This window comes from Danio rerio, chromosome 18, assembly GCF_052040795.2.
Source record: "Danio rerio strain M-AB ecotype USA chromosome 18, GRCz13ab, whole genome shotgun sequence".
Lineage (NCBI taxonomy): Eukaryota > Metazoa > Chordata > Actinopteri > Cypriniformes > Danionidae > Danio > Danio rerio.
Window position 1 is genome coordinate 16058679 of NC_141038.1, and position 26589 is coordinate 16085267.

The 26589-nt window shown below is 35.4% G+C and overlaps 2 protein-coding genes across 23 annotated transcripts in view; one reads left to right on the plus strand and one right to left on the minus strand.

Moving 5' to 3' along the window:
• vps9d1 (VPS9 domain containing 1) overlaps window positions 1-11428 on the plus strand; it is a 34530-nt gene extending 23102 nt beyond the window's left edge. For 21 of the 22 annotated variants that reach the window (XR_015514274.1, XR_015514276.1, XR_015514277.1 and 18 more), the window contains 3 exons: window positions 3173-3277; window positions 7770-7886; window positions 10470-11428. Coding sequence is in view for 12 of the 22 variants with exons in the window: in XM_087291948.1 (XP_087148074.1) it covers window positions 3173-3277; window positions 7770-7881 (217 nt within the window). In the remaining 10 variants the exon portion in view is untranslated. 22 annotated transcript variants of the gene reach the window in all.
• A 3390-nt stretch (window positions 11429-14818) lies between these two features.
• Window positions 14819-20966, minus strand: si:dkey-238o13.4. Its single transcript, NM_001099999.1, has 6 exons — window positions 20817-20966; window positions 19979-20086; window positions 19747-19886; window positions 19526-19622; window positions 15530-15654; window positions 14819-15400 (listed from the first exon to the last, which is right to left on the minus strand). Exons 1-6 carry the CDS (start codon window positions 20899-20901, stop codon window positions 15224-15226), a joined length of 732 nt encoding a protein of 243 aa, NP_001093469.1. The 5' UTR covers window positions 20902-20966; the 3' UTR covers window positions 14819-15223.
• Between the last annotated feature and the right edge of the window lie 5623 nt (window positions 20967-26589).

The window sequence follows — 26589 nt, forward strand, 5'->3', positions numbered from 1 at the left end:
GTGAGTTTTCAACAATACTAAATTGAAACGTTATTTTTTTACATGGTTTAATAATTTTTTGTTATTAAAATTGAAGTTCCTGTTTCAAAGCTTAAAGATAGATGGCTAATTTGTATGTCATTGACACTTTTGGCACTTTTTTGGAGTATTTTCATAAGTTTTGTTTTTCCTGTAAATGATTCAATAAATACCGTACCGTGACATTCATACCGAGGTATTACCGTACCGTGAAATTCTGATACCGTTTCATCCCTAGTTCACACTGTCTTATTTTCTTCTGAACCCCGGTCATAGAGCTGCTGTTGTGTGTATGGCTGTTGCTAGGTAACGGACATAAAAGCGATGCGCAAAATTGGAAAGCACATCGCAGTCCTTGTGCTTTTAGTAAATCTTAATTTTGAACATACAGAAAGCAACTCGTGTCTATCTGCCGCAAACATATTATAAACGTTCAGAACATAACGCGATGTCTGCAAAAGCTGTTTTTGAAGGAGACAAGCAGACATCTTCACTGTAATAGCCATGGCTTAGTCCTGTTGTCACCAAGGTACAGTACGTGACACACACACACACGCACACGAATGAACGTTATGAAAACAATAGTTTGTTGTACTGTTGGCAGTTCACTTCTGTTATTTGGTACGATTGCATTCATACCAGAAGTGAACTGGACCAGAGTTCATGTGAACTATACCCCAGACCACCTCTTTCAGGTGGACCTCAGAAGTTTAGAAGACACAAGCTACGTACCATACTCTGACATCAAATGAACCCAGGTGTGGACCAAAAGTGCTAGTGTGAAAGCACCCTTACTCTAGCTAAATGTACAGTAATCTGAAATCTGACATCAAATGAATCAGGGTGTAACTAAAAATGCTAGTGTGAAAGCACCCTCACACTAGCTAAATATACCGTACACTGGTGTGAAACGAACCCAGGTGTGGGGTAAAAGTGCTAGTGTGAAGGCACCCTCACATACTTTATTTATAACGTATAATTCACATGAAAAGTCATTTTTATCTTTATGTAATGACGTATTCGCAGCCATGAAATCACACATAAGCTGACGCACTTGTTTGTTTACTACCGAGAGGTCGTGCGTGCATGCGTGCCTGTCTGCCTGCAAATGAAGTCTACTTTAGTGAACAAAGCCTGCATGGGCTGTGAATAACAGGTAATAAAGTTGTAAATAACGTTCAGTTTATAGCACAGACAGATGGTTTGGGAGCAGCGTGGGAAGTATGATTTGCATGTTTTTTTTTTTTCTCAAAGCGACGGCAGCCATGACATGACCTGAACCGCACTCAGCAGTGAAAGTAAAACCGAAAGCACGCACATCATTTAAACTATCATATCGCATTTTAGAGTTATGATTAGAAGGCGATGCAGTGGCACAGTAGGTAGTGCTGTCGCCTCACAGCAAGAAGGTCGCTGGTTCGAGCCTCGGCTGGGTCAGTTGGCGTTTCTGTGTGGAGTTTGCATGTTCTCCCTGCGTTCGTGTGGGTTTCCTCCGGGTGCTCTGGTTTCCCCCACAGTCCAAATACATGCGGTACAGGTGAATTGGGTAAGCTAAATTGTCCGTAGTGTATGAGTGTGAATGAGAATGTGTGGATGTTTCCCAGAAATGGGTTGCGGCTGGAAGGGCATCCGCTGCGTAAAACGTGCTGAGTTGTCGGTTCATTCCGCTGTGGTGACCCCGGATTAATAATAAAATCTTTTTTTCTTTCATATCGAACATAAGTGTCGTGCATGAAAGGTAAATGTTTACTAGCTCAGAATAACTATTCTAGCCTATTTAATGAAAGAGGGAATCTGATAATGACAAATGTTTCGTTTTACCGGTGAAAAAATTGTCTAATAATGTTAAAATGACAAGCATATGTCTCAAACATAATTCAACTTCAGCATAGTTGTATACTGATGCCATAAGTTTACTGTGAATTAACAGGACAGATTTAAAGTCTGTTCAAGTCCACTATTCCAAGTCTATACAAAATTGAGCATTTTAACCAACAGTAGACCTACACATATAGGCCTAATATTATTGTTGTTTTTTTGCAATATGTTTGGGAAATAATAATAGCCTACTCATATTAACCTGTAATACTACAGAATCGTGAGAAAATCATGATTTTGATTTAAAAAAAAAAAATGGGATTCTCATTTTAGCCAGAATCGTGCAGCCCTACTTTAAAGTATCTGATTTATATTTGTAGTCTAAAGCTTTTTTGATAACTGTACTGTTATATGATTATTTTGATATTTGTTCTTGATCATTCTCCCCACTACTTTTTTCGTGCCATTTACTGTTGGGTGTTTTCCATTCCGTGCTTAAATATCAGTTTAGTAATTGGGCTACAAAGGCATCTGTGATCTGAGTGTGTCATTGTGAGACTTGCCCTGATTTTGCCCTGGCATCACAGCCAAGGCGCATTCTGCCTTTTGTTTTGCTTTTAAGTTTTGTTTGGTTGTGAGGGAGAATGAATGTCCTCATGCATGCATGAACATGAACAATTTAGCCATTCTCACCCTTTTTCAGTTATTTTATTCCATTGTCTCTCTTCTTTCTCACTCGTTCTTTCTTCTCCTCTTTGGATTACATTTGCTCACACTTGAGTTTATATTGTTGTGTCCTTCTGCACAGCAGTCATTTCCTCTGTCTCTCCATCTTTGTCTTTTAAGCATGAGTGGGCATATTAGTCCTCATTACATGCTTTTTTTGCAAAGTTCATGCGTTGACTCACTTTTTCATTTTAATGGCCCTTATACTTTGTTTTTATTTATTTTAGGTCACATGACTAAACTCTTAAGCAGTTGAACTCCTGCTCTGATTGTGCCGTAATTTAACAAACAGGCTTGAACAAGCTAACATCGGCGTTCTCCTATCACACCTTCCTTGTGCATGAGTGTTATTATATTAGCAGCAGAAGTAGTGCTAAAACATAGATGAGGATGGTATGTAGAGCTATTCTAACCTGGATGAAACGTATCAGGTGTCCTGCAGTCCGACAGGAAATGAGACACCCGGTTGCATTCTCACGCAAGCGTGCTCAAATCATGTTAGTGTATTCCTTGAGAGTAATTTATCCTTTAAAGAAATTTATTCATGTTATTCATGTTATTATGTCTACTTCATATTTAATGGTTTAATTTCTCCTATTGTTTTTCTCAGAGGTGCCGATGACCTGTTGCCCATCCTGGCGTTTGTGGCTTTGCGCAGTGAAATGCCTCAGCTGGTGTCTGAATGTGCTGCATTAGAAGAGTTCATCCATGAGGGGTATGTACTCTAAGTCTGTACCTAGTGCCTTGTAGCTTAAAATTATAGTTCACGCATAAAATAATTTACTCACCTTCAGGCCATACTGTCTATAACTTTACAGTTCAAACCCATTCATCTAAAAGAATAAATGAAAAAAACAAGACATTTTACATACAGTATGAAAAGCAATCAATTTATTATAATTTGGGGTTGTTAATTGAAGCTACATTTTAATTTTTGATGATTTTATTTATTTTTGTGTGAGGTCACATAAAAAAGTACTACCACTTAAACACACTTGCATTCATAACCACTTATAATTAGGGGTGCACCAATTTAGATTTTTTTGGCCGATATCGTTAACCGATAACTCAAGATTTGGAGGCCGATAACCGATATACTTTTATATAAATATAAATATTTTAAAATGTTATTGTTTTATACATAAAAAAAACAGATTTTTTTTTTAACTTAAGTTTGAACTGATCTTATGATCTGAATAGCCTACTCAAAGCCATAATTTCAAAATTGCAAGGTGATTATTTAGACCTATATTCATGATTTCGCATAAATTAGCATGACAAAAATATTTTTTTTTCTTTGCATAGCAAATTAACATACAACTTGACTGTTGTATAAAATTAATAGGTTAAACAATCTTACATCAACAACACCTAAGCAACATGTTGATAATAATAAACAATCATATTAGATTACAAACAGTCCGACGAGTTGTTTAGCACATGTGCATGGCTGTCATTATGTTTACACATGTAATATTTTCTTGAGGCATTTTCAACCAAAATACAAATTGACACTTTTATCAAACATAGTTACAATGATAAGGAATATGGTTGGTTACTGAGTTATTAATACACACCAATTCTACACTAAGAAAGGACGGACTTTGATGGAATAAACAATGTAAGGGAAAAAGCTACGTTATAGTTCACTGGACTATAGAAGTCTGAATGAGTTTGACCTTCGCATGCACAAGGCAGGCATTTCTGTACAATTACATAATTGGCTTAAAGATATCAGCCTAATTTTAACATCAGACCGATAATGATAACATTAAAAACAGCATTTATCGGCCGATAACAATATGGCCGTCAATATATCATGCATTCCTACAAACAATTACTTAATTTCCATAATATGGCTTTTTGAAGATCGCAAATTTGAAGCCTGTTAAGAAAGAATGACTTTTTGCTTGTTTTTGCTTAAGTGGCACTGGGATGAAACATTGCAGTTTTATTAGGTTGAAATGGGATTTTATTTGCCCTAAATGTAATTATTATTTTTATTATTTTTTTGTTTGGAGGGGGAACCAAAGGGTAAAACTTATTTATGAAAATAAATGAGGGTGAACAATTACAAATGACAATTTTTCCAAATTGTTCCTAATTGTTTGCTGTTTGTGTTAAAACCGCTTGAATAATCTCATAAATTAGTTCAAAAATATCAAAAGGGTAATAAATAGAATGTTCACTTAGTCTCTTAAAATATTTGTCCCTAGTATGCTAATGTCTTTGCGAATTATTATTATTATTATTATTATTATTATTATTATTATTATTATTATTATTATTTATTTAAATGTATCAATTTTGATCAATTTAATGCAGTCTTGTTAAATAAGTATTTAGAACAAAATTCTTAATTGCTGATAAAGCAGGAAACTCAAGCATGCAAAATGTTTGTCAGATTGATTGAGCTATGGGTTAAATGCTATTGTTACAATGGGTTAAACATCTAGATTTGCATCTACAGTGAATATTTTGCAGTGTAGAATGGGATATCTCTGGCATTCTCTAAAACAGATTGACTTTGTCATTTTTTTGGCATCAGTTAATGATAATGTTGGGTTAGATGAGGCTGTTTGGGAGTTTTGGCTTCTCTCATCATTTTATGCGCCAGTCATTTGGGCATGTATCAAGTATCGACAGAACACCAGCTCGCTCACTACCAATAATCAAAATGTCATGTATCTGAATATTTCAGCTAGAAAAATACCCTCCAGTCTATAACATGTGGGAATAAACTCATAAAACAACATTGCAGTTCACACAGGTAATATTACTCCAACTTTCGTGCCAGCTTTCATTTTTGTGTGTGTTTGAAGAGTAAATCAACAAGATCTTGGGTCAAACGGTCACCTACACAAATGGTTTCCTGAATGGCATTGTGGGTATTCCTGTTACCCCTCCTGCGCTGTACTCTCGCGTGTCTGCTCAGACCACAGCCCTGAGCTCTGTTTATCAGTATAAAACTGGACATTTTTACAGGCTGGTTAGATCGCCTCTTAACAAGGAATGTTGGGGATATTCTGGTTTGGGGTTTCTCTCCCTGTAAAAAATACAAATAAAATCTCTTTAGATGTTTATGCAGCTTGGTGGCTTGTATCTGAGGGTGGAGCTCTCTACAGCATGAGTGAAGCTATGATAGGAGGTATACTCTTTTTTTTTTTTTTTTTTTTTTTTTTTTTTTTTTTTTTTTTTTTGGCACATTGGACAGATCTTGTTTTATTAGCAATACTGAATGAAATGTCCTCAATTGAATGTTTTGAAATATAGCATTAGTCATGGGCTGGCTGACAATATGATAACCTTGGATAAAAATATCTGAGTTTTACAGTATTGTGATTGGTGCTCTAAAATATGTTCTTTTCAAATGTCTGGGTAAAAAAGACAGAAGTTTTTTTTTTTTCTCCCTTCCTGTTGAACAGGATCATTTTATTTTAAGTAACATTTATAATATTTTCTAACGGTAAATGTGTCAGGCTAAATAATTAAAATACATAATTGATCCTCTGCTATCTTCGTTAGGTTCAAAAACACAAATTTCTTTACAACTTAAAAAGGCATCTAGAATATCTTGGAAAGGTATAACAGAAACTTTTAGCGGTTCTAAAACTGTCTCAGTAATCCTTGAAACCAGTTATCGTCCCATGCCAAATACGGATAAAATTATTGTTCATTAGGTATGTTTTCATACAGAGCTAGGAATTAGATTTATGCTCAGAACTGAAACTTCCATCTAATGAGACATAGGTTGCGTCCTAAATGGCACAATATGCACTTATGCACTTGCACGCTCAACAGCATAGTATATGTATGTGTCGTCCCAAATGGAACACTAATGGTTTTTTTTACTAAGCGAAAATTCAAACTGTTTCCCTGATGACAATTGGCAGTTGCCAAATTAGTTAAATAAATGACCAAAGTACCAAATAATACCTGCCATAAGTATAACTGCATACACCGTCAGGAGGCTAGTGACAATGATTTATGCGCATTAAATGGGTGGATGAAACATAGCTATAGTCATTTAATGCAAGGTGTATTTGTTAAAATTAAGCAACTTGTTTATATATATTTTTTTGTGTTAACCTACACTTAATAAAATATTAAAGATTAAGTGATTTATAGTGATCACTACTATTTTAAATAATTAAATATTTATATTCATATCTTATAACTAGCCCCACACTGTGGAATCTGCGCATGCAGAAATCTGCAGATTTTCCACAGATTTTTAGCCCATCGAGTTTGTATTTACTTGTGTAAATGTATGTGAATTTTGTATTTAAGTTTTAAATTCATTTCACTAATATTATTGTGATTATAATAATAGTAATATAAAAATGTTGATATGATTTATATGGTTTATGTAATTTTTGTCTTTTAGTAGATGTATTACACAAGAGGCTTGCTTTGTTTAACAAACAAGTGGCTCTAATTGAATTTGCATATTAAACATTACAAGTTAAAACGAATTTTTGATTTCATGTATTAAGTATTTAGTTATGATATTCCTAAAATCATTCCACAAATCCGCTGAATTTAGTCTTTTTTATTAATTCTTTTTTTTCTTTTTTTACAAATTTCTCAGCAGAAATGGCAATAAATTTCTGCAGATTGTGTCTTGCCCTACTCATGATCTTGCATTTTTGTTTGCATTTGGTTTTAAAGCATTGGAGCATTTACATGTCTAAATATAACATTTGCGGATGTTTGTTTTATAAGCTGAAAAAATTAATAAATAATGTAAATTTCCCTTTCAACAGTCTGTTCAGTGGTGGCTATATTTTCTGGTGGCTATTCTTCCTGTTAAAATACATATTTCATATTTGAAGCAAAATATGACATGATCTGTCCCACAATGCTCACCTATTTTCTTTTTTTCATGCTCATAGCACAACAGATAAATCACCTTTTAAATTAAAGGCTTCATAGCTCAGAAAAATAGTTTAGCATGACAGGGAAGATATTGGCTTTCATTCTTGAGTGAACTTTTTCATGAACTAAACCGTCAATGAGAAGATCCTGCTCTCTGGATTTCTCATTTTCTCCCTTTCACATTCTTTGACACTTTACATGATGACTCTTGGCTTGAGTTTGATCTCGTGTCTTTGTCTCATTAACAGAGGGGTTCATCTGAAGTTGGAAAAGCTCTTGTTTTCCCTTGTGAGGAGAAGCACTAATGTGGTGTTTATTTTTGTGTGCAGGTATCTGATCGGAGAGGAAGGATACTGCCTGACCTCGTTGCAGAGCGCGCTGACGTATGTCGAGTCAATGCTGCCGAGTGGAGCTCCACCACCGGCTCCTAAACCCACCTGACAGAGGTACAGCCACTGACTTCATACACTCACAGTACCTCACCAAGGCTGTGCACCAAAAAACTAAAGTGAGCCTGTTTAAGCTGCATTTTGGATCACAGCCCTTTTTTCATTTCTTTTTTTAGATATTATTTTTTTTAAACCATAAAAGTTTAGTTAACTATATTAACTCTCCTCTGAAGTTGTTTTCAATATTTTTGTCAAAAAACATACAAAACAAAATATACATAGAACACAAGAAGCTAGTTTAAGACGTTTAACCCTGTAAGACTTCAGAAATCAAAAATAGGCAGGAAATTCACATTTTCTGCAACTGAGATGTTTATTAAACAATCTCAAACAAACAAATTTTTGCCATAAATATTTTTTTAAATATTTATTTTGTATCACATTTGATACATCAGCCGTTTGTGCAACTTTTTGCTCATAACAAGTCAATTTTATGACAAAAAAAATTATTTTGCCCTTGACATTTTGACAAGGCAGTTTTTCACTTTGTTTTTTCCTGTTATCAAATCATATACAACAGGTTTTTAAACAAAGTATTGAACAAGTTGATATTTTATGGGTCTTAAACTTGTGTATCAAATATGATGCGTGCGGCTCTGTTCACCTTATTCTCTGCGTACGAGCAGGTGCAGCCATTTACCATCTACCGGTCTCATTCATTTTAGACGTTAAAAACAGCTCGTTCAGCTGCTTAATGTTACAAACTGATTTTTTCTTATTAATTAGCTCTGCTTTTTCTGTATAATCATGCAAACACTTGTTTGTAGAGCAAGTAGTTTAACTGTTTTCTGCAGATTATTATTCCTAGTCATTTATCCCAGCAACTGAATTGGAAGTTCTAAAACAATTACAAAAACAAGCACTTCCACATTGAAAAATAAGGTCAATAGGGTTAACTGATGTGTTTAAAAATGTCACTTGTATTTTAGGATTTCCAAATGGAGGTTTATAAATATTATTATTGTAATATTAACCGTAAATGTATTGTTTTTTCAAATTGTACGACTTTAGATATTGATTCGTTTATTCATCATTTTATCATCATACCCTGTAAAAATCTGCCAACTGACCCAGCCGGGGCTCGAACCAGTGAATCTTTTGCTGTGAGGTGATCATGCTACCCACTGCGCCACCATGACCCCCTTTTACTAAACAGAACTATAATTAAGAATCATTTTCTCATACTACACTGTTTTTAATAGACCTTTAGGATAAAGTTTTAAAGCCTGGAAAAGTTATTTGGATTATGAATTGATTTTTGGCTATTTGACAGTAATAATAATTATTCAAAGGGGTATGATGATTTTCAAAAGGCACTGTGTGTATATCGTATGACTAATGACATAATTTAGAATATTAATAGTAATAGTAGTAATAAAATAAAAGTATTTATTTATATATATATATATATATATATATATATATATATATATATATATATATATATATATATATATATATATATATATATATATATAATTTTAATAATAACTAAAACTAATTAAACACCTCAAATAATAAACTAAAAAGGAAATATAAACTATTTAAACCTTTAAAAAAATTTATATGATCACGTAAAATACTAAATTGGAGTTTTAAAAACTGTACTCGATGCTAGATTTAAAGGGTTATTTTCCCTATCATTACACAAATATATTGTATGTTTATAGAATGTATTTTTAATGCATTTTTTTTGCTTAAGATTGGGGAGAGAGGAGGGAAAAAAAACGAGGGGCGAAAGTAACAAAGCAATATTTCAAAGCCCTGACATCATTTGCTTTCCAGGCTATATTAGCACATTCAACATGCAACCCCTGATGGTGCTGCCAAATATCACCTGATTTCAGGAACGTGTCCTACGGTTCACTCCAAATTTCAGTTTTTAAGTGCAAAATATAGGTTCTTGTATCGGTTCTTTTTTTCCTTATTACAAGTTGTGTTTCTCTCTTGATGCTTCACAGTAATGATCAATCTACAGGTTATTTAGTGCAATAACACATGAGTTGGTAATTCTGAGTTTTTCAGTTAAATTAAAGTTAGTCCAAAATGGAGAGTTCCTGTGGGGATAAACTAAACTAATTCTACATGACAGTATTTATCAGAACTCCTATTTTGTCTGTATATTTAACTTGACAGTTGTCAGTGTTGTGCTGTCACACATTTAAACTTTTGTTCATCTATCTCTTAACAATTTTAATGAAATTGTGAAGCGAGTGTCAGGGCGGTGAATCTGGATCTTCTCCACATGTGCTACTTTAGATGCATTACATCGACCTTACTGAACTTTTAACTTCACAACTTGAAGTGTTTGTTTTTTTGGCCACAGGGTGAAGTTTCTATTTAAGGTCGCGTTACTGAAATAATGATAGTCTACGGTGGCTTAAGTTCTAATTAGATTACCCAATGGAGACTGTTAAACATGCCAAAATGTCAAACAAGCTTTCAGCCACTGCCAGAGCGATTGAGAACACTTTCATTCACTTTTACCCGAGGAACAGTCTCAGCTCTTAAAGTATCTGGCTGGCTCACGTTGTTCTCGTTCATCCAGCTTAATTAGAACCGCTTGTGTTTTGGTTCCAGGTGCCTTAACCAACAGAAAACATCCCGTCTTGTTTTGAGGGAAATGCCGCATCTCCTTTGCTCAGCCTGTTCAGTCCCAGATCAGGCCAGGCTTCAAGTTCTGTTCGCATCGTCCCGATCCGCTGCTTTTGAAGGACTGGAGGGGGTTATTCGTCCTGTTTGGGCTCTACAAGTTCATCGAAATGTGGTTAGAAGCGAGATCGTGTTAGCACCAAAGTAGAAAAAAAGAAGATTTATATGAGAGTGAATGAAATGAGCCAGATGTTACATAGGGAAAATATTAGTTTTTTTTTTTTTATGTGAATATTTTGTTATTCCATTGGCTTTTTTTATTTTTGTCAATTTGAGTTTCACAAAATATTTTATGAAAGGAGATATAAACAAAAAACTAAAGCAAAATAAGCTTTGTCATTCTATTTATTAAACAAAAAATATAAGAGAGATTCTTTTAGCTCAGGATTTTAGCCTCAAAATGGACAGAGCTGTGCAAGAAAATATACCATTAAGCATCATGTTATGCAGTGTAGGTTTTATGTAGTTTTTATATCTATAAAAAGTCTTAAATCATTATTTAAATGTGTTTCACTACTTGTCGAGTAAAAACCAATGTGAAAAAAGTGTAGATGTGCAACAAACACTACTGCTGCTATGCCGTCTGTAAAATCAGATGTTACTTGTTGAGGGGATTTGATACAAAAAAAAAAAAATAGGCTTAATAAATTTTGTGAAAAGGCAGTAATAAATGTAAATGTCTGTTAGAGCAGAATGTTTGTTGCTGAAGACTGATAATGTGAATGATTATGAATGTAAACATAGCCTCTTTAAGAGATGGTGACCATGTATTTTTTTACAAAGCCTTTCCAAAGTTCTTTGAACTTAGGATTGGTTCTTGCACATGAGCATGGTTTAAAAATGCATGGCATGTGGATTTTCTAACAATAAAGAAATATGTAATAAGAGTTCCTGGTTTTATTTGAATGCTCCCGACCACCTTTTAATCGATCGGTTGAAGTATGTGAAGGGCAAAGCAATGACTTCGAGAAACGATTGCGCGGAGGGAGGCCGGGGACGCCTGATGGGCAGATGGCTGGATTGTTCCGAAAGTTTCCGGGCCAAAGGAGAAAACATGCCACTCTGAATCAGGAGGCTTAACCTCTGTCCTAGAATACCCTCTGTGTGGATGACGATTACTCTAATGGCTTCACTGTGTGACTCTTTGTCTATGGGCGGCCTTTTAAATCCCTTCCAGTCCACTTGTCTTGTCCCTCTATATAAATGCCCCAATTCCTGTCTGTGTTTTTGAGTTGGCACCCAAAATAGTCTGTGACAAGCCTTGGGGTTAAGCATCAAAACACAGCAAGAGTGCTTTGGGAAAGTTTGCAAACGCTGATCTGCAGTATATGAGTTTTTTATAGAAATGGATAATGTGGCTAGATGGAAACTTTGTCATTCTTCAGTATGGCTGTGCAATAATGAGTTTGTCGATCTATTCAATACTTTAAATTTTTTCAATTGCAACAGATTCTGCATCCATCACACACTTCATCAGGGATAATTCTGAATTTTGCAAACTGGTAGCGATTGACTTTAACAGGTTTCCTTTTTTCAATAGATTTATTCCCCTAGTATCTACCATTTTTTTTATGTTTTTTGTTTAATAGAGAAATGTGGGAGACTAAATGTAAGTAAATCTTAAATTTTAACACTTTCCTGTGAACTGTAATTTTCTGATTCCCATTGTTCAGACAGATGTTAAAAGGTTTGTAAGAACATGAGAGTGAGTAAATGAAAGAATTTTTATTCTGAGATGAACCTGCCCTGCGAGTGTGAGTTTTGTGTTTGAGAATACTGATCAGAAACCATGTCTTTCTGGCTCTTGTCCTGTATGGTCTCACGGAATGGGACTTCTTTGGTTGCCAAAGTGGATACTTGGTTTTCTGTTGTTTTTCATTTTTCAATTCCCAAACTATTTTTGAAATAAGGACTACAAGTCAGATAGTTAATGAAATCCAGGCAGCGAAAGTCATATCACACCCACAACTTTGTGGCTCATGTCACGATAGTGGTTACTTCAAAGAAACTAGCAGTCTGGGAGATTTTCTCTTCCTTTTTTATTTTAATTTCCTCAGACACTCAATATAAATGCTCTGGTAATGAATTATTTCACTTGTACACGTACTAAAGTAATAGACACTATATTTAGGTGGTGTGAAGAAGACTGGCATACTTATTTTGGTTTGTAATTCAGATTTAAAGGCAGTGTTCACTTAAGGATTGTCATTGTCCACTTAACATTACATTGTTTCAAACCCATGTTATTTTATGCAGATGATTTTTTTTTTATGAAAGCTTGTTTGCAACATAAAACAATAAATGCAACTTGTGTCATTATTCATAGCTTACAGACTTATAGAGTTGAGAGATGATTCAATTATCACACAATTTCAACTTATAAACTCACAATTTTGAAGTGTTTTGCAATTATATATCTCAGAATTGTGAAAGGCAGAATCGCAAGAGTTGCAATGTATTAACTTGTAATTGAGGTAATGTCGAAATTCAGACTTTTTCTGAACTACACTAGCAAGTCAAAAGTATGAGATACGTTTTCTTATTTTGTTTTATTTTTTGTTTTGTTTAATTATTCTGTTCATCGAGGTGCCATTAACCCTTTGATGCACTACATGGGACTAAAGTGACTCGTCTGTATTATTTTTTAAAATCTATTTTATAGCTTGTGCATCAAAGGGTTAATTAAATGTAAAAAATAAATTGTTATTGTCAGATATTTAATTTTCATGAAACTGCTTTCTTATTTTAAGTAATTTTAAATTAAGTTATTACTTCAGTCATTATTGCTTTTATTAATATTTACAATAATAATGATAATAATAATTATAACTAATAGAGTGATTTGTGACTGAAGTAATGAAGCTGAAAATTCATCTTTAATATAACTAATTAATATTTTAATTCTAAACTACTTTTGAACAGTTTTTTTTATAGTGCATTAACATTTTACAACTTATACTGTATTTTTGATTGAATAAATACAGCATTGGTGAGCAGGAGAAGATCTTTTAAAACGTTTAAAAACCCTACTGACCCCAAACTGTGTACAAAAATTGCTAGCAATATATTCATCCACATATTTGAATGTTTTTGAGTAATATCGTGAGTAGGCGTGGGCCATTCTGACGCTATGATAACCTTGGAAAATATCATGGTTTCACAGTATTGTGATTACTGCTCGAAAATATATTAATTTTAAATGTCTAAGTAAAAAACAGCTTTTTCCTCCTTTGAACACAATATATTTTATTTTGAGAAATATTTTGGAGCAGTAAACATGTCCAGCAAATTAATTAAAATAAATCATTGACTACTTGTCTCTTTATTCGTTTCAAAAACACAGATTACTTAACAATTTAAAAAGGCATCTTTGGATATCTTTTTTGCTGGAGATACTTTAATTAAATAAAAAATCTTTCACGTACCTTTGGAATGGTATAGAAGAAAATTTTGACTGTTTTAAAACCTTGACTTTTTAAAAAATCTTAAACTGTTATCGTCCCATGCCTAGTCATGAGAATGTTTTTATCTTTTTGTTCTAGAGCAGAGATACCCGAAGTTGGTCCTGTTGGCCAAAATTGGCCAATTGTAACCTGTGATTTGGCCCACAATCCTATCTGGGCAGAGATTCATAAAGATGGTTGAGGGGATTTTATTGCTAACTTAAATTAGATGTTGTAAATGAATCTGTTTTTAAAATGTAAATACTCTCACTTGACTGCTCACCGATGTCTGTTGCACAGTCCTCTATCAAATCAAGGCAAAAACTAGTGTAACTCCATTCTGTTATGAATAACTTCATTATAAAATGTAATGGTGAAGCAATGGTTTCTATTTATTTTTAAATAAATTAGGAAATTACTCATGGTGTGATTACCTTCAGCCTAATAGCCTCAATCAACTTTGGTTTTTGGCCCTTCAAATGAAAGAGTTTGGTCACCCCTGGTCTAGAATATAAAGTCGGTCATACAGTTTTAGGACCACACATAATAGACTGTTAATTTTTGGTTGATCCGTCACTTTTAATAAGATGACACAATGCAAAACCACAGCAGACACACTGACAAAACCATCTCACCTCCTTTCCTCTCATTAATCGGACACTTTTTCCTTACTTCAGATTCTTTTAATGGCAAATTTACATTCTTTACATTCATGTCGTTAAAGCGTTTATGCAAATATCATGACAACAGTAAACAAAGACTACAATGTTCTTCAGTCTGGAGGTCAGCCATTTCTGAATCCCTCTTATTACGGGCCACACGGCTGGGAATAATTGGAGCCGTGGAAGCAGCAGCCAGATCAGTGAACGAGGGCAGAGAGTCACGCTACGGGGACGCAAGTGTGCCAACAACCTGCCATGTTTTTCTTTTCTTTTTTTTCCCTCCCTTCTCCTCCAAGCACGAAAAAGAGTTTGTTTTCAGATCCGTTCTCACACACGTCTCTCTTCTTCAATGTCAAGTTTACATGTCTAGGGCTGCGTTTACGCTCGACCGCACTCCAAAAGCATCTGTACCATTCCATCGGCTATTATACTGATTTGTTTTGAGTATTTCAAGGCTATGACTGTACTATGACGACAAGCTGAGGATTTTTCGATATGCAAATGTTTGGTTGACATGCAATAAAACGATACACGCAAGACTAACAGGATACAAAGGGGAAAATCTGACAGGGCTTTATTACAGATTGTCCTCCAAGATGACGGTTTTTAGATCGGCTGGACAGCTCACGGGGAACACTGTGTGGGATGTATTGCGCCGCTCCACCAGCGTAGCCACAGCCTCCCCTAAATCCAAGTGGTTCAGGTACCCTGGGGCCATTCGGTCTGGGGCTGCAACACCTGTGTTGATTTTCACCTGTTGGAAGATGAAGACTGAGGAACTGAAGAAATTCTTTCATGAGACTTTTCCAGTCATTCTACAAGTTATGGCTGGAGTTTAACTCTGTGAGAGTGAAGTGTTTGGGGAGACACAGTGCAGACATACCTGGTTGAGTTTGCATGGCACATCGGGATACTCCTCACGCAGAACCTGACAGAAGGCCAGAGCACTAGCGGCTCCTACAGTCAGGAACCCTGTGCCAGGCATCAGCACTTTCTCTCCAGCTCCTCCTGCACAACAGAACAAACATAGGTATTAGTCCTTATAGTCCCACTTAAGAGTGCCCTCCACTAATATTGGTATCATTCAGAAATGAGCAATGAATAATAGATTTGCATTAAGCCTTTTGATCTTGCTCAGAATATTTAACAACTGCATCTGCTTGAGTTTATGGATGAGGCTTTTTTTCTTTCACCTATTTTAAACAATGTAGTGATAATTCTTCTCAATTTGTTTTTTTTAGAACTTTTATGACCTGAGACAAAATTTACTTAACTATTTTGAGATCTTTTGTTTTGGGCCACTCATAGCATGCTTCAACAGTGCATATGGGCAAGATAGTTGGATGTGCTCTTATTCTGCTTTATATCCAGTGGTGGAAAGAGAACTGAAAAATCATACTTGAGTAAAAATACCATCACTTGCCTAAATATGTAGTGCAAGTAGAGTAAAAGTATCTGTTGCAAATATTACTCAAAGTATGAGTAAACAGTAGCCCTTTCAAAAGTTCTCATGAGTAGCGAGTATCGCTGTGAAAAGCTGATGCATTTACATGTAATTTGTGGATGCTAAATGTAAATGTGTGTAAACGTAACATTCTGTAGAGCATTTAGTTGTTGCCCACAAGCACACGTCATAAGGTTATATTTAGGTCACGATGTCGGGTGACCAAAATTCAATGTCTAGCCAGAGTCTAAGTACGTTTATGTTGATGTCCAATATCGACGTCAAATCATGTTATGGTTGATTTTAGGTTGTGTTAGAAAGTGACCAAAATCCATCGTTGAGCCAACATCTTAAACCAACATCATATTGACATCAAATACTGACATTTATTCATCACGTATTGCAACTAAAATCCAAAGTCTGATAGACGTCATAGTAGTAATGTCATTAGACGTTGATATTTGGTTGATTTTAGGTTAGAAATTGACATCGGCTTGATGTTGGGTTCTGACGTCAGCCTGATTTTCATTTCCAAACTAAATGCAACGTCCCTATGATGGGGTACACTGTCAATCTGATGTCATGTTGACATCAGATTGTTTAAGGCCATTTCGGTCATAATACAGTAAACATTCGTCATCTTCTCATTAGTGACATGCATCTAAACAGTCTCAGGGTGAATGTGTGTAAAGATTTTGGAAATCTTCTTGAACACTTTTAATGCTTCCAAACAGTTTGCTGCAATTAAAATTGCCGATGTCTTGAGGTAGTTCACTATGATGTGGTTTATCTTCTTGGTGCGATTTGATTGGACAGGACTGATTTTTCTACTCACCCAATCCTCATAGACAAGAAAAAATAAAGGAGTAAAAGTACCGATACGATACAGCATTAAAAAATACTCAAGAGAAAGTAAAAATACACATTTTTAAAACTAAAGTACAATTTCTGAGAAAAATATTTACATAACAGTAGTTTGAGTATTTGTAATTTGCTACTTTACACCACTGTTTATGTCACTTAAAGTTGAGTAATTTCCTAAACATTGCCCTGCTGGTGGAAAATGTGTATCAGGCAAGTGTTGCTGTTTTATTCTAGCCACTTTCCAGTTTGTAAAGCTCAACAACCTTTTGCCAAAAATCACATCTGTTTCTTTGGTTTTATATGGGCGTCGCATGTGCCCCTGTAAAACTTGCTATGCAGTGCACTAGTGAATGATTTGAGTTACTGTTTACTTTATATGTAAGCGTATTAATAAAGAGTCGCAATACCAGAATAAAGGCATTACTCTCTATATACAACCGAGCCTGAGCTTTATGTCTAGCAATACCCCTGGCACCACGATCAGTGGATGACATTGTATATTAGGTGTGTTAATAATGCTACTTGAGTACAATGTTAGGTACATTGTCACTTTTGTGTTCAAGTTAGTAGCAGGTTTGGTGGTCTCACTGTCTGGGTAGGTTTAAGGGTTGAGTAGATGAACAATTGGATTGAATGATTTGCTCAAAGTTAAGGTTCCGAATCAAAATTTCACAGTTGTGCTATTCATTTATTAATTTTCTTTTCGGCTTAGTTCCTTTATTATTCTGGGGCTGCCACAGCGGAATGAACCGCCAACTTATCCAGCATATATTTTATGTAGCGGATGCATTTCCAGCTGCAACCCATCTCTGGGAAACATCCATACACACTCATTTACACACACACACACACACTACGGACAATTTAGCTTTCCCAATTCACCTATAGCGCATGTCTTTGGACTATGGGGGAAACCCACGCGAACGCGGCGAGAACATGCAAACTCCACACAGAAACCCCAACTAACCCAGCTGAGGCTCAAACCAGCAACCTTCTTGCTGTGAGGCGACAGCACTACCTGCTACAGTGATGCTATATAATCACTGATTTTTATTACCCATAGAATCTTTTATGGAAAAGAATGTTTTTGTTCATAGTTTGAGGAACGTTTAAATAATTAAGAATCTCCAATATTAAAAAGACCTTTAGCAGAATGAAAAGTTTGCATGGATGTTGAAGGTTTTTTATGGAACTATTAATGTCAACAAAGAACCATAAGTTTTCTCAAGCACTTAATAAATAGCCAGTCTTAACTTTGGCCATGTTTGCACCTAGTTATCATTCATTAATTTCCTTTGGTCTTTCAGAGGTTGCCACAGTGGAATGAATTGCCAACTATTCTAGCATATGTTTTACAAAAAGGATGCACTTCCAGCTGCAACCCAGTACTAGGAAACACCCACACATACACTATGGACGATTTAGTTTACTCAATTCCCCTGCACCGCATGTTTTTGGACTGTGGGTGAAACCGGAGCACCCAAAGGAAACCCATGCAAACACGGGGAGAACATGCAAACTCCACACAGAAATGCCGACTGGCCCAGCCAGGACTCGAACCAGCGACCTTCTTGTGACAGTGAGCAACCTCTGAGCCACCATGCTGCCCCAGCCCCTGGTATTATTATGTATTTTTGTCAGTCTGACCAGAAGTGGGCAACACTAAATGCAAGCATAAATGGGTCCTAGAAGTTTTGAGTTTGTCCGCGTTTGACTAGTTAAAATAAAAGGTAATCCAAATCCATTTGATCCCCTTTTAGACATATAAATTCTTGTGTTCAAACAGCCACTTAAGAGCATCCTCTCTGCTTGCTGACCCAATTCATAACAATTACAAAAGCTGTTATTGAAGCACGCTTGCCAGATGAGACAAACATTGCTGTATGTTTATTTTGAAGGCTAAAGCAAAAGTTCTTGTACCACTTCTGATTCTAATACAAACCCACAGCCGACTTCGTCATTTTCCATATTTTAAAGCAGCTTTTGCGTTCAACTGTGTGTTGGGTGTGGATTTATTGCGATTTATTATATTAAATGACCCGAGAAAGGCCACACATACACCCTCACCTCAAATAAATAAAGCAGAAGAGATTAAAACGGCAGCAAGTGTTAATGGAAATTTGAACATAGCTGTGCAAATAATCTAAATTTTGTTTGATTTTGGCTTCCAATGATAATGAAAAAACATGAAAGAAAAGGTCTTGTGATTTATGAGCATGTGGAAGGGAACACATAAATGGTGACACTGTTATCGAGTGTCTTTATCATGATTAATCAAACATAAAGGACAAGGACAAAATAGCTTATTGCCCTTGACTGGAAGATTTTTGAAGAAACAAATCAAGTTTAATTCTCACATTGAAGAGGCTTAAAGCAGAGTTTGATTCATTAGTATATTCGTATTCTATTGTATTTCCTTTCCAAAATTGTGAGAACTTTTTGGTAGTTTGTCCCACTCTGCTTTAGTATTAGGAATTGTGAAAAAACAAAACACAACAGCAGACGTGAACAGTGCCACAACATTTTTTTCTTCACTAAACTTTCACTCAGCATATGTTTTGCTGGACCTACCTGTGATAAATGTGTAGGTGCCGTTAGGATCGTCTCTCACTAGGGGAAAAAATGCTTTCCAGGACACAAATGTGCTGAAAAGAAGAGTCTCAATAACCTGTTGACCGGAGAGGAAGAGTTTGAGCAATGGTTTGACAACATGGAGTAGCAGTGGATAGGAATGCTGCATGTAAATTTTACTAAAAAGGATCATAGAAAGGTTGTGAGGGTCAGTCTCTTACCCAGTGCAGTTCTTTAAGAGGCTGTGTGTGCGGTGGTCCTCCCTGCCACCAGCTGAATCCCAGAGACGACACCACATCTGTGATCTTTCCCACTGACTTCAGCAAGGCCTGTTTCACCTCCTCCACTCCGTCCTCTGAGCCTGATAGTCATCCCAAATCAATCAAACCTCAAAGTGTTGCAAAGATAACACTGATTAAAAAAAAACTAAATGCAAAGGGTGAAGATACATACCTACATTCCCAACTAAAGTAATCAGGTTACTTTTTGTGCCGGGTGAAACGAAACCTTTGAGTTTCTCCAACTTGCTGCCGTCTCTGGAGATCACAGCCACCTTGAAACCTAAACATGTAGTTACCACACATGAAATACACAACTTTTGAACATACAATTGTATGCAAATAAATTGATTTTAGACTTTAAAATAAATAATGCAAGTTTTTTTATTTTATTGAAACTTCTAATAAAATAAATGGCAGGATATATGATGATTTTCCTGCTTTCTCTGAAACACTTACAACAAAAGTAAACTACAAAAAATAAAAGCATTCACTGTAAAAAAAAGAAAATTGCTGTGCTCCACACAACCGTTTTGTGTTGGGACTACATGAATTAAGTTAACGGATTAGTTTAATTTATTTTAATTTCAAACTTAAGTGGATTGAACATAAAACAATTAAGTTGTCCCCCAAAAAACTCAAGAATTGTGTTGTTTCATGCTCATTTTAAATAAGCGGTTTAAACAAACAACAAACGTAAATCTTTTGTGTAGAAAATCAGGCTAAATCAGAGTTGTAATGCTCAAAAATATATACTTTATAAAAGCAGTTTTTTTCTGAAGCGATGCATTATATTGTATTATATTATATATTAGCTATATTATATTATAACATGATTCAGGGCAGATATATACATTTAAACAATACCCATTTATAATTATTGGGATAAATATTATTAAAGAGAAAAAACTGTTGCTGTAATGTATTCATACATGACTATAATATATTAAAGTATTAATATAATGTAACATAATGCTAACTAGGTAAATATTCAATAGGCTACATCCTCTTACCTCTGTCCAGGAAAGCTTTAACTATCCCGGATCCGACAGTTCCTGCTCCACCGAGCGCTAAAACCACCCTGTCCCCGTTTGACATCGCTGCTGCAGCCGTCAGACGTCTGAGATTGATTATGGTTTATGGGGCTCATGTCTCCTGCTGCTCAAGATATTTAAATCAAACCGCAGTAGGAAAGCCACGCCCTCTTCTGGAGGACACTCCCACAGATTATACATATCTTTATTATTTATCACAAATAACTTAATTTCAAACTGTTCTTTTTTTAATGCATACATTTTACAACTGAAAGAAAAGGGATACTGAAAAAATGTGATGTATCTGTAGAGAACAACATTTCAATATTTAACCTAAAATGTAAGGAGTAGGCATAATATCATGTTCAGAAGTGAAAATACCAGCAGTTAATAATAATAAAATGTAATTAATAATAATATTGATTACTGTTGCAGTCGTTGCTATGAATTACCCCTATATTATATCATTACCAACTGTCTCATCAAAGATTATAGCGCCCTCTTGTGATTAATCACGAATATTTGCTAAATTAAATAAGCACTGCAAACAAGTACCGTGAAAAAGGTTTTTTTTTATGTGTTTGTTATCTTTATTCACAAAATTGGTTTAATATATTTGAAATATAGCTAGATCCATTTGATAGAAATCCTGTCATGCAGGCCTATTAATAAATCCTCAAATGGTGAAAAATGGTCTTACTTATTTAAAATTCATTATATATATAACTTGACATGAACTTTTTTTCTAACCTCCACACTGGTCATTTTCACTAGACAAAATGTTGTTGTTGGAAACTGTATTTTATACAGTCAAATTTGACTTTTGCATGCTAAAAGTACTTGAGAGACGTTTTACTTGATTTGGGTCATTAAAAAACTCCGACTACCAATATTATGATTATAGGTAGCCTATATCTGCTGTACTCAACTTAAAACCTAGGTTGATATAAAACCCAAACAACAGCCATTCTTGTCTAAGGATATTTTATTAAGCAAATTTTTGAATAACAGTAAGTTTATGACATGTTAAATATATAGTAAATCTGCTGGTTTTAAACATACAGAATAATAATAAATACAGTTATGTAACAACTATAACATTACTGTTATATCTGAGGACATATTTGATTAACTTTTTATTCCCTACACCAAATGTTGACTAATGAAAGTGCATTTATAACAACTGTTTATTTGTTAGACTACTGTATTGTCAAACCATGTTGCATACAAATGCATTCAACAGACCTATATGACAGTGTAATGCTGTAGAAGACAAATAAAACACGAGACAGGTGTTTAGAAAGAGTGTAGTTTATTTTGTTTGACCTGCAAACTTATAAAATCAAGATAAACTGTCAGAAAACAGCTAGGAAACATTATAATCCGTGCGCTCGTTAATATAACCCGCGGTTGTCTTCAACTGTTGTCTTCAACGGTTGCCCTTCTTTGCTCAACAACTCAGCTAAAAAACAACGCAAAACATTACAACAGTCAGACATAGAGCAAAGAGCATAGACTCACCAAGAGGCAATTTAGGAAACAGACACTAGATGGCGCGGCGGCCATTTTATCAAGACTATTAACACTTTTTAAAGTAACGTAATGTGTTGTATTGTCGTCTCTTAGCTGTAACTCGCTTTTTAAATAAATTAATTAAAAACAAAGCAGCTGCTTGCCATCACGGCCGATCGCTTGCACTTCAAAATGGCGGAATCCGGGGCTGTTGCTGGGCGCTGCTGTTGCATTGGAACGTTCTATTGAGTGTCGCCTCTTGGTCATTCTAAGCTCTTTGCATAAAGTTAAATCATAATAGTTACCATGGTTTCTATTTCAAACTATAGTAAACTAAAGTTTGAAACTATAGTTTAAAATAGACGATGAGTGGGCCTCGCTGCTCCCACCTACCATAACCCTTGCAGCGAGGTCCCACTATAGGCCTCCCGTGTTTCCCTGAGGGTCCTCGAAGATTGTTTGTTCCCTGCCTAGGGCTCAAAAGCCGCCTCGCCCCAGGGAGTGCACGAGTAAACCGGGCGCCAGCCCAACAAACACACAACGTTGCCTCAACGTAGCGACCTTCCTACAACGTTGTACCAACATTGTAAAAAGGTTGAGGATTCTACGTTGTTGCTAAAGGTTGTCACAACGATGTCATAAGGTTGCCATTTAAACATCACGAGGGCCGCATACTTTAGGTTGTGCTTAGGTTGCATGGACAACCACTGTACAACATTTACTGGTCACAGCTGAATCAGTTTAAATTTCAACAAGCCGTCGTCTCATTCATCAACGACCGAGGAGACGTGAGTATTGCTTTATTTCTTCTTGCTAAATAAGATACGTAAATCGTGAATATTCAAACAAACCTACGATTTCGACAACAATCTGTTCCAACATTACACACACACAAAAGCCGTAATGAAGTTGTTACGAGCGAGTAACATTTCGGCATTCCGTTCACTGGAGATTTTATATGTAATGAAATTACAATAAATGTCTGAAATTTCAATAACTTGCTAGTCATATTCGTTTCCATCTGTCCTCTCTTGTTTACTGCCTATTTTGACTTGTGTCTGCTGTGGATCTCTGAAGCTGGATTATCTGTTGAATTTGTTTCTTCCTCTGACTGCTTTCTCCATACCAACAACTATGCCTGGTCTTCAGCTGCGCTCCCTGGTCTGCTGTATTCTCCAGTCCAGAGCTTCACTGCACAGTGTCTGAATTTTAATTTATATATATATATATATATATATATATATATATATATATATATACATTTTAATGATTTCTTGTTTACTTTTCTTGTTTGTTTACCCTTTAGTTTAATTATATATATATATATATATAATCTAAACTTTATACTGTTTGTTTATAATTAGATTTGTACTGTATGTATTAAATGTTGTGAAATATATAATAAAAAGTTTGATTATATTCATTTGTGTGGCATTTTTACACTTTAAAGTTTACACATGCAGTTGTTAAATGAAATAGGAAAAATAAATGAACAATATTTAATATTAAGCAATACTGGAAAAGAATTGCTGCTTATCCTGTATTCTAGGCAGTATTGATAAACTGCCACAAAAAATATTAATACAAGTAGTAAGAACGCCGCCTCGCGGTTGCTGAATGTCGCACGACAACGTTGCTACAGCCTTCTCACGTCTTACATTTCTACGTTGTGACAATGTAGCGAGCACGTAAGCGGCAACGTTGCCTTTGAAAAAATACAACGTTGTGCAGACATCGCTACAACGTAAATGTGTTTGTTGGGAGGCCGTGCCAGTGTTCACTGGATGTTGCTCGGCGGCACATTTCGAGCAACAAACACATAATGTTCTTCGCGATATTGTGTTTATGTATGCAAACCGCAAGGAACTACAGCACAAACAGGCCCGAGTGAAGCCTCACAAAGCGGACTTCGTGGGATTGTCGTGGCTCCACTCGTACCGTTGGTATTGAACTCACCTTGGTCAAGCACAAGCAGCAACACCGAGCAAACTGACAACACTGAGAGAGAACCGACGAGCTTTATAGGAATGCAGAAGCAAATTTTTACAAGACACGTCACTGCTGTGAGTCTCATTGTCATGGTGAGCGCTGAAGAGGGCTCACCTCATTTGAGTATACAGACTCGGGAATCTGCGTCACGGCGAATTGCGTCAGCTGTGGACAAAAACATATTAATTATATTCAATACATATTTTTACATTTTTGGTGCTGTGTAATATTCTGGGATGCAGTAAAATATGGAGACAGATGAATATAATTGGGTATATGCCGAGCTAGTTTTGTTCCCATACTTATAAATTTCCGGATACCTGTTATTGTGAGTTTTTTCCCCATTTTATACGGTTCCTTTTACAGCATCGATGTTGTAATGTAATTAAAATACATTCAGTTAAATAAACTTTGGCATTCGTTTAGTTGTTCAAGCGAAAAACGAGACAAAGGGCTTTTTACTCGCACGCGCCCGTCAGAATCGGCAGGCTAGCGCAGAAGCTCCATTGAATATACTGGGGTAAAATAAATGCTCATATTATAAAGACATGACGGGGAAAAATGTAATTTAATGCAGTGCTTCTTGTACATACCAAGACCCACTTTATATTGGATATCACTCAGCCAGTGGAGATCGCTGATTTTGAAAGAAAACAGACCTTAAGATTTTTCCATTAGCACAAAGTTCACCGAAAGCGCTTAACCCAGATTACTGGCAAATTAAAGGTCCTATTAGCATGTTACAAGTAGTGAAGGTACTAGCTTAACTACATTTCTTAGTAGCGTGGTGGTAGAGTCGCTACTTTCTAAATCAAATAGCTTTTCAGTAGCGAAGCTATTTTATTTGTCAAGTAGCGCAGTAGCGTTCACACAAACTACATTTACCGATCGTGGATCAATAAGTGGCGGCACCGACATTCACTGAGCTGTGAGGCCGGTGTTTATTCGATGGAAATAAATCCATGGCTGCATCCGCAACCGCATACTTCCATACTATATAGTACGCTAAAATCAGTATGCGAGCCGAGTAGTATGTCCGAATTCATAGAATTCGAAAAATCAGTAGGCGAGAAGTACCCAGATGACTTACTACTTCCGGCGAGATTCTAGAGTGCGCATCCCATGCATGCTGCGCTATTCCATGATGCCCCGCGAGCGAATTCATGAATGGGAGTAAAGCGACGTAATTGACGCAGGTAGGTCACGTGACCATGACAAAATGTCAGATGTAGTACGTCCGAATACCATTCATACTTTTCACTTCCATACTGTATAGAACGTACTTTTCTAACGGCCGAGTAGTACGTTTAAATTCAAATGCAGTACCTACTGAGTAGAAGGCGATTTCGGACGCAGCCCATATGATACGGAGAAGGATGATTTCTTCTTCTTACTGTTTTACTGTGTTCGACAACAAACTTTTTGGTGCGTTACTGCCACCTCTGGTGAAACTTGCTTGATGGAAAGATGACTGAGGGAGAGGAGTTATTTCTGAAGCAGGATTCCTTGTGACCATAGCTCGAGAAGTACATGTTAAGATGCAATAACTTAATTTCTGATGTCGTGCTCAAAAAAATAAAAATACTTTAGTATATATAACACTATAATATATATATATATATATATATATATATATATATATATATATATATATATATATATATATATATATATATATATGATATAAATGATACGATTGACTTGGATTTAAGCTGCTTCGATTTAAAAATGAAAATTGTAAAAGTAGCTTAGATGTAGCTTAGCTACTTTTGCCATGTAGCTTTTAGCTTAGCTTGCTACATTTCCCAGAGGGTAGCTTTAGTGTAGTTAAGCCACATTTCAAGTATAGTAGCTAATAGCTTAGCTCACTACATTTGTCAAGTAGCTTGCCCAACTCTGTGTGTGTGTGTGTGTGTGTGCGTGTGTATGTATGTATATATATATATATATATATATATATATATATATATATAAATATATATATATATATATATATATATATATATATATATATATATATATATATATATATATATATGAGCACAAAACCAAAAGGTATCACAAAATCACATTATTAACACTAGTTGGATTAATATTGTCAGTGTTTTGTTTTTGTTTTTATTTAAAGGTCTGTATTTAATTTACATAAAATACATTGTCATAAAATAATGAATCAAAATACGATAATAAGGCTAATAATCAATATTAAAGTGAATAGTAATTTAAATAATATAAAATCTAATTAATAAAG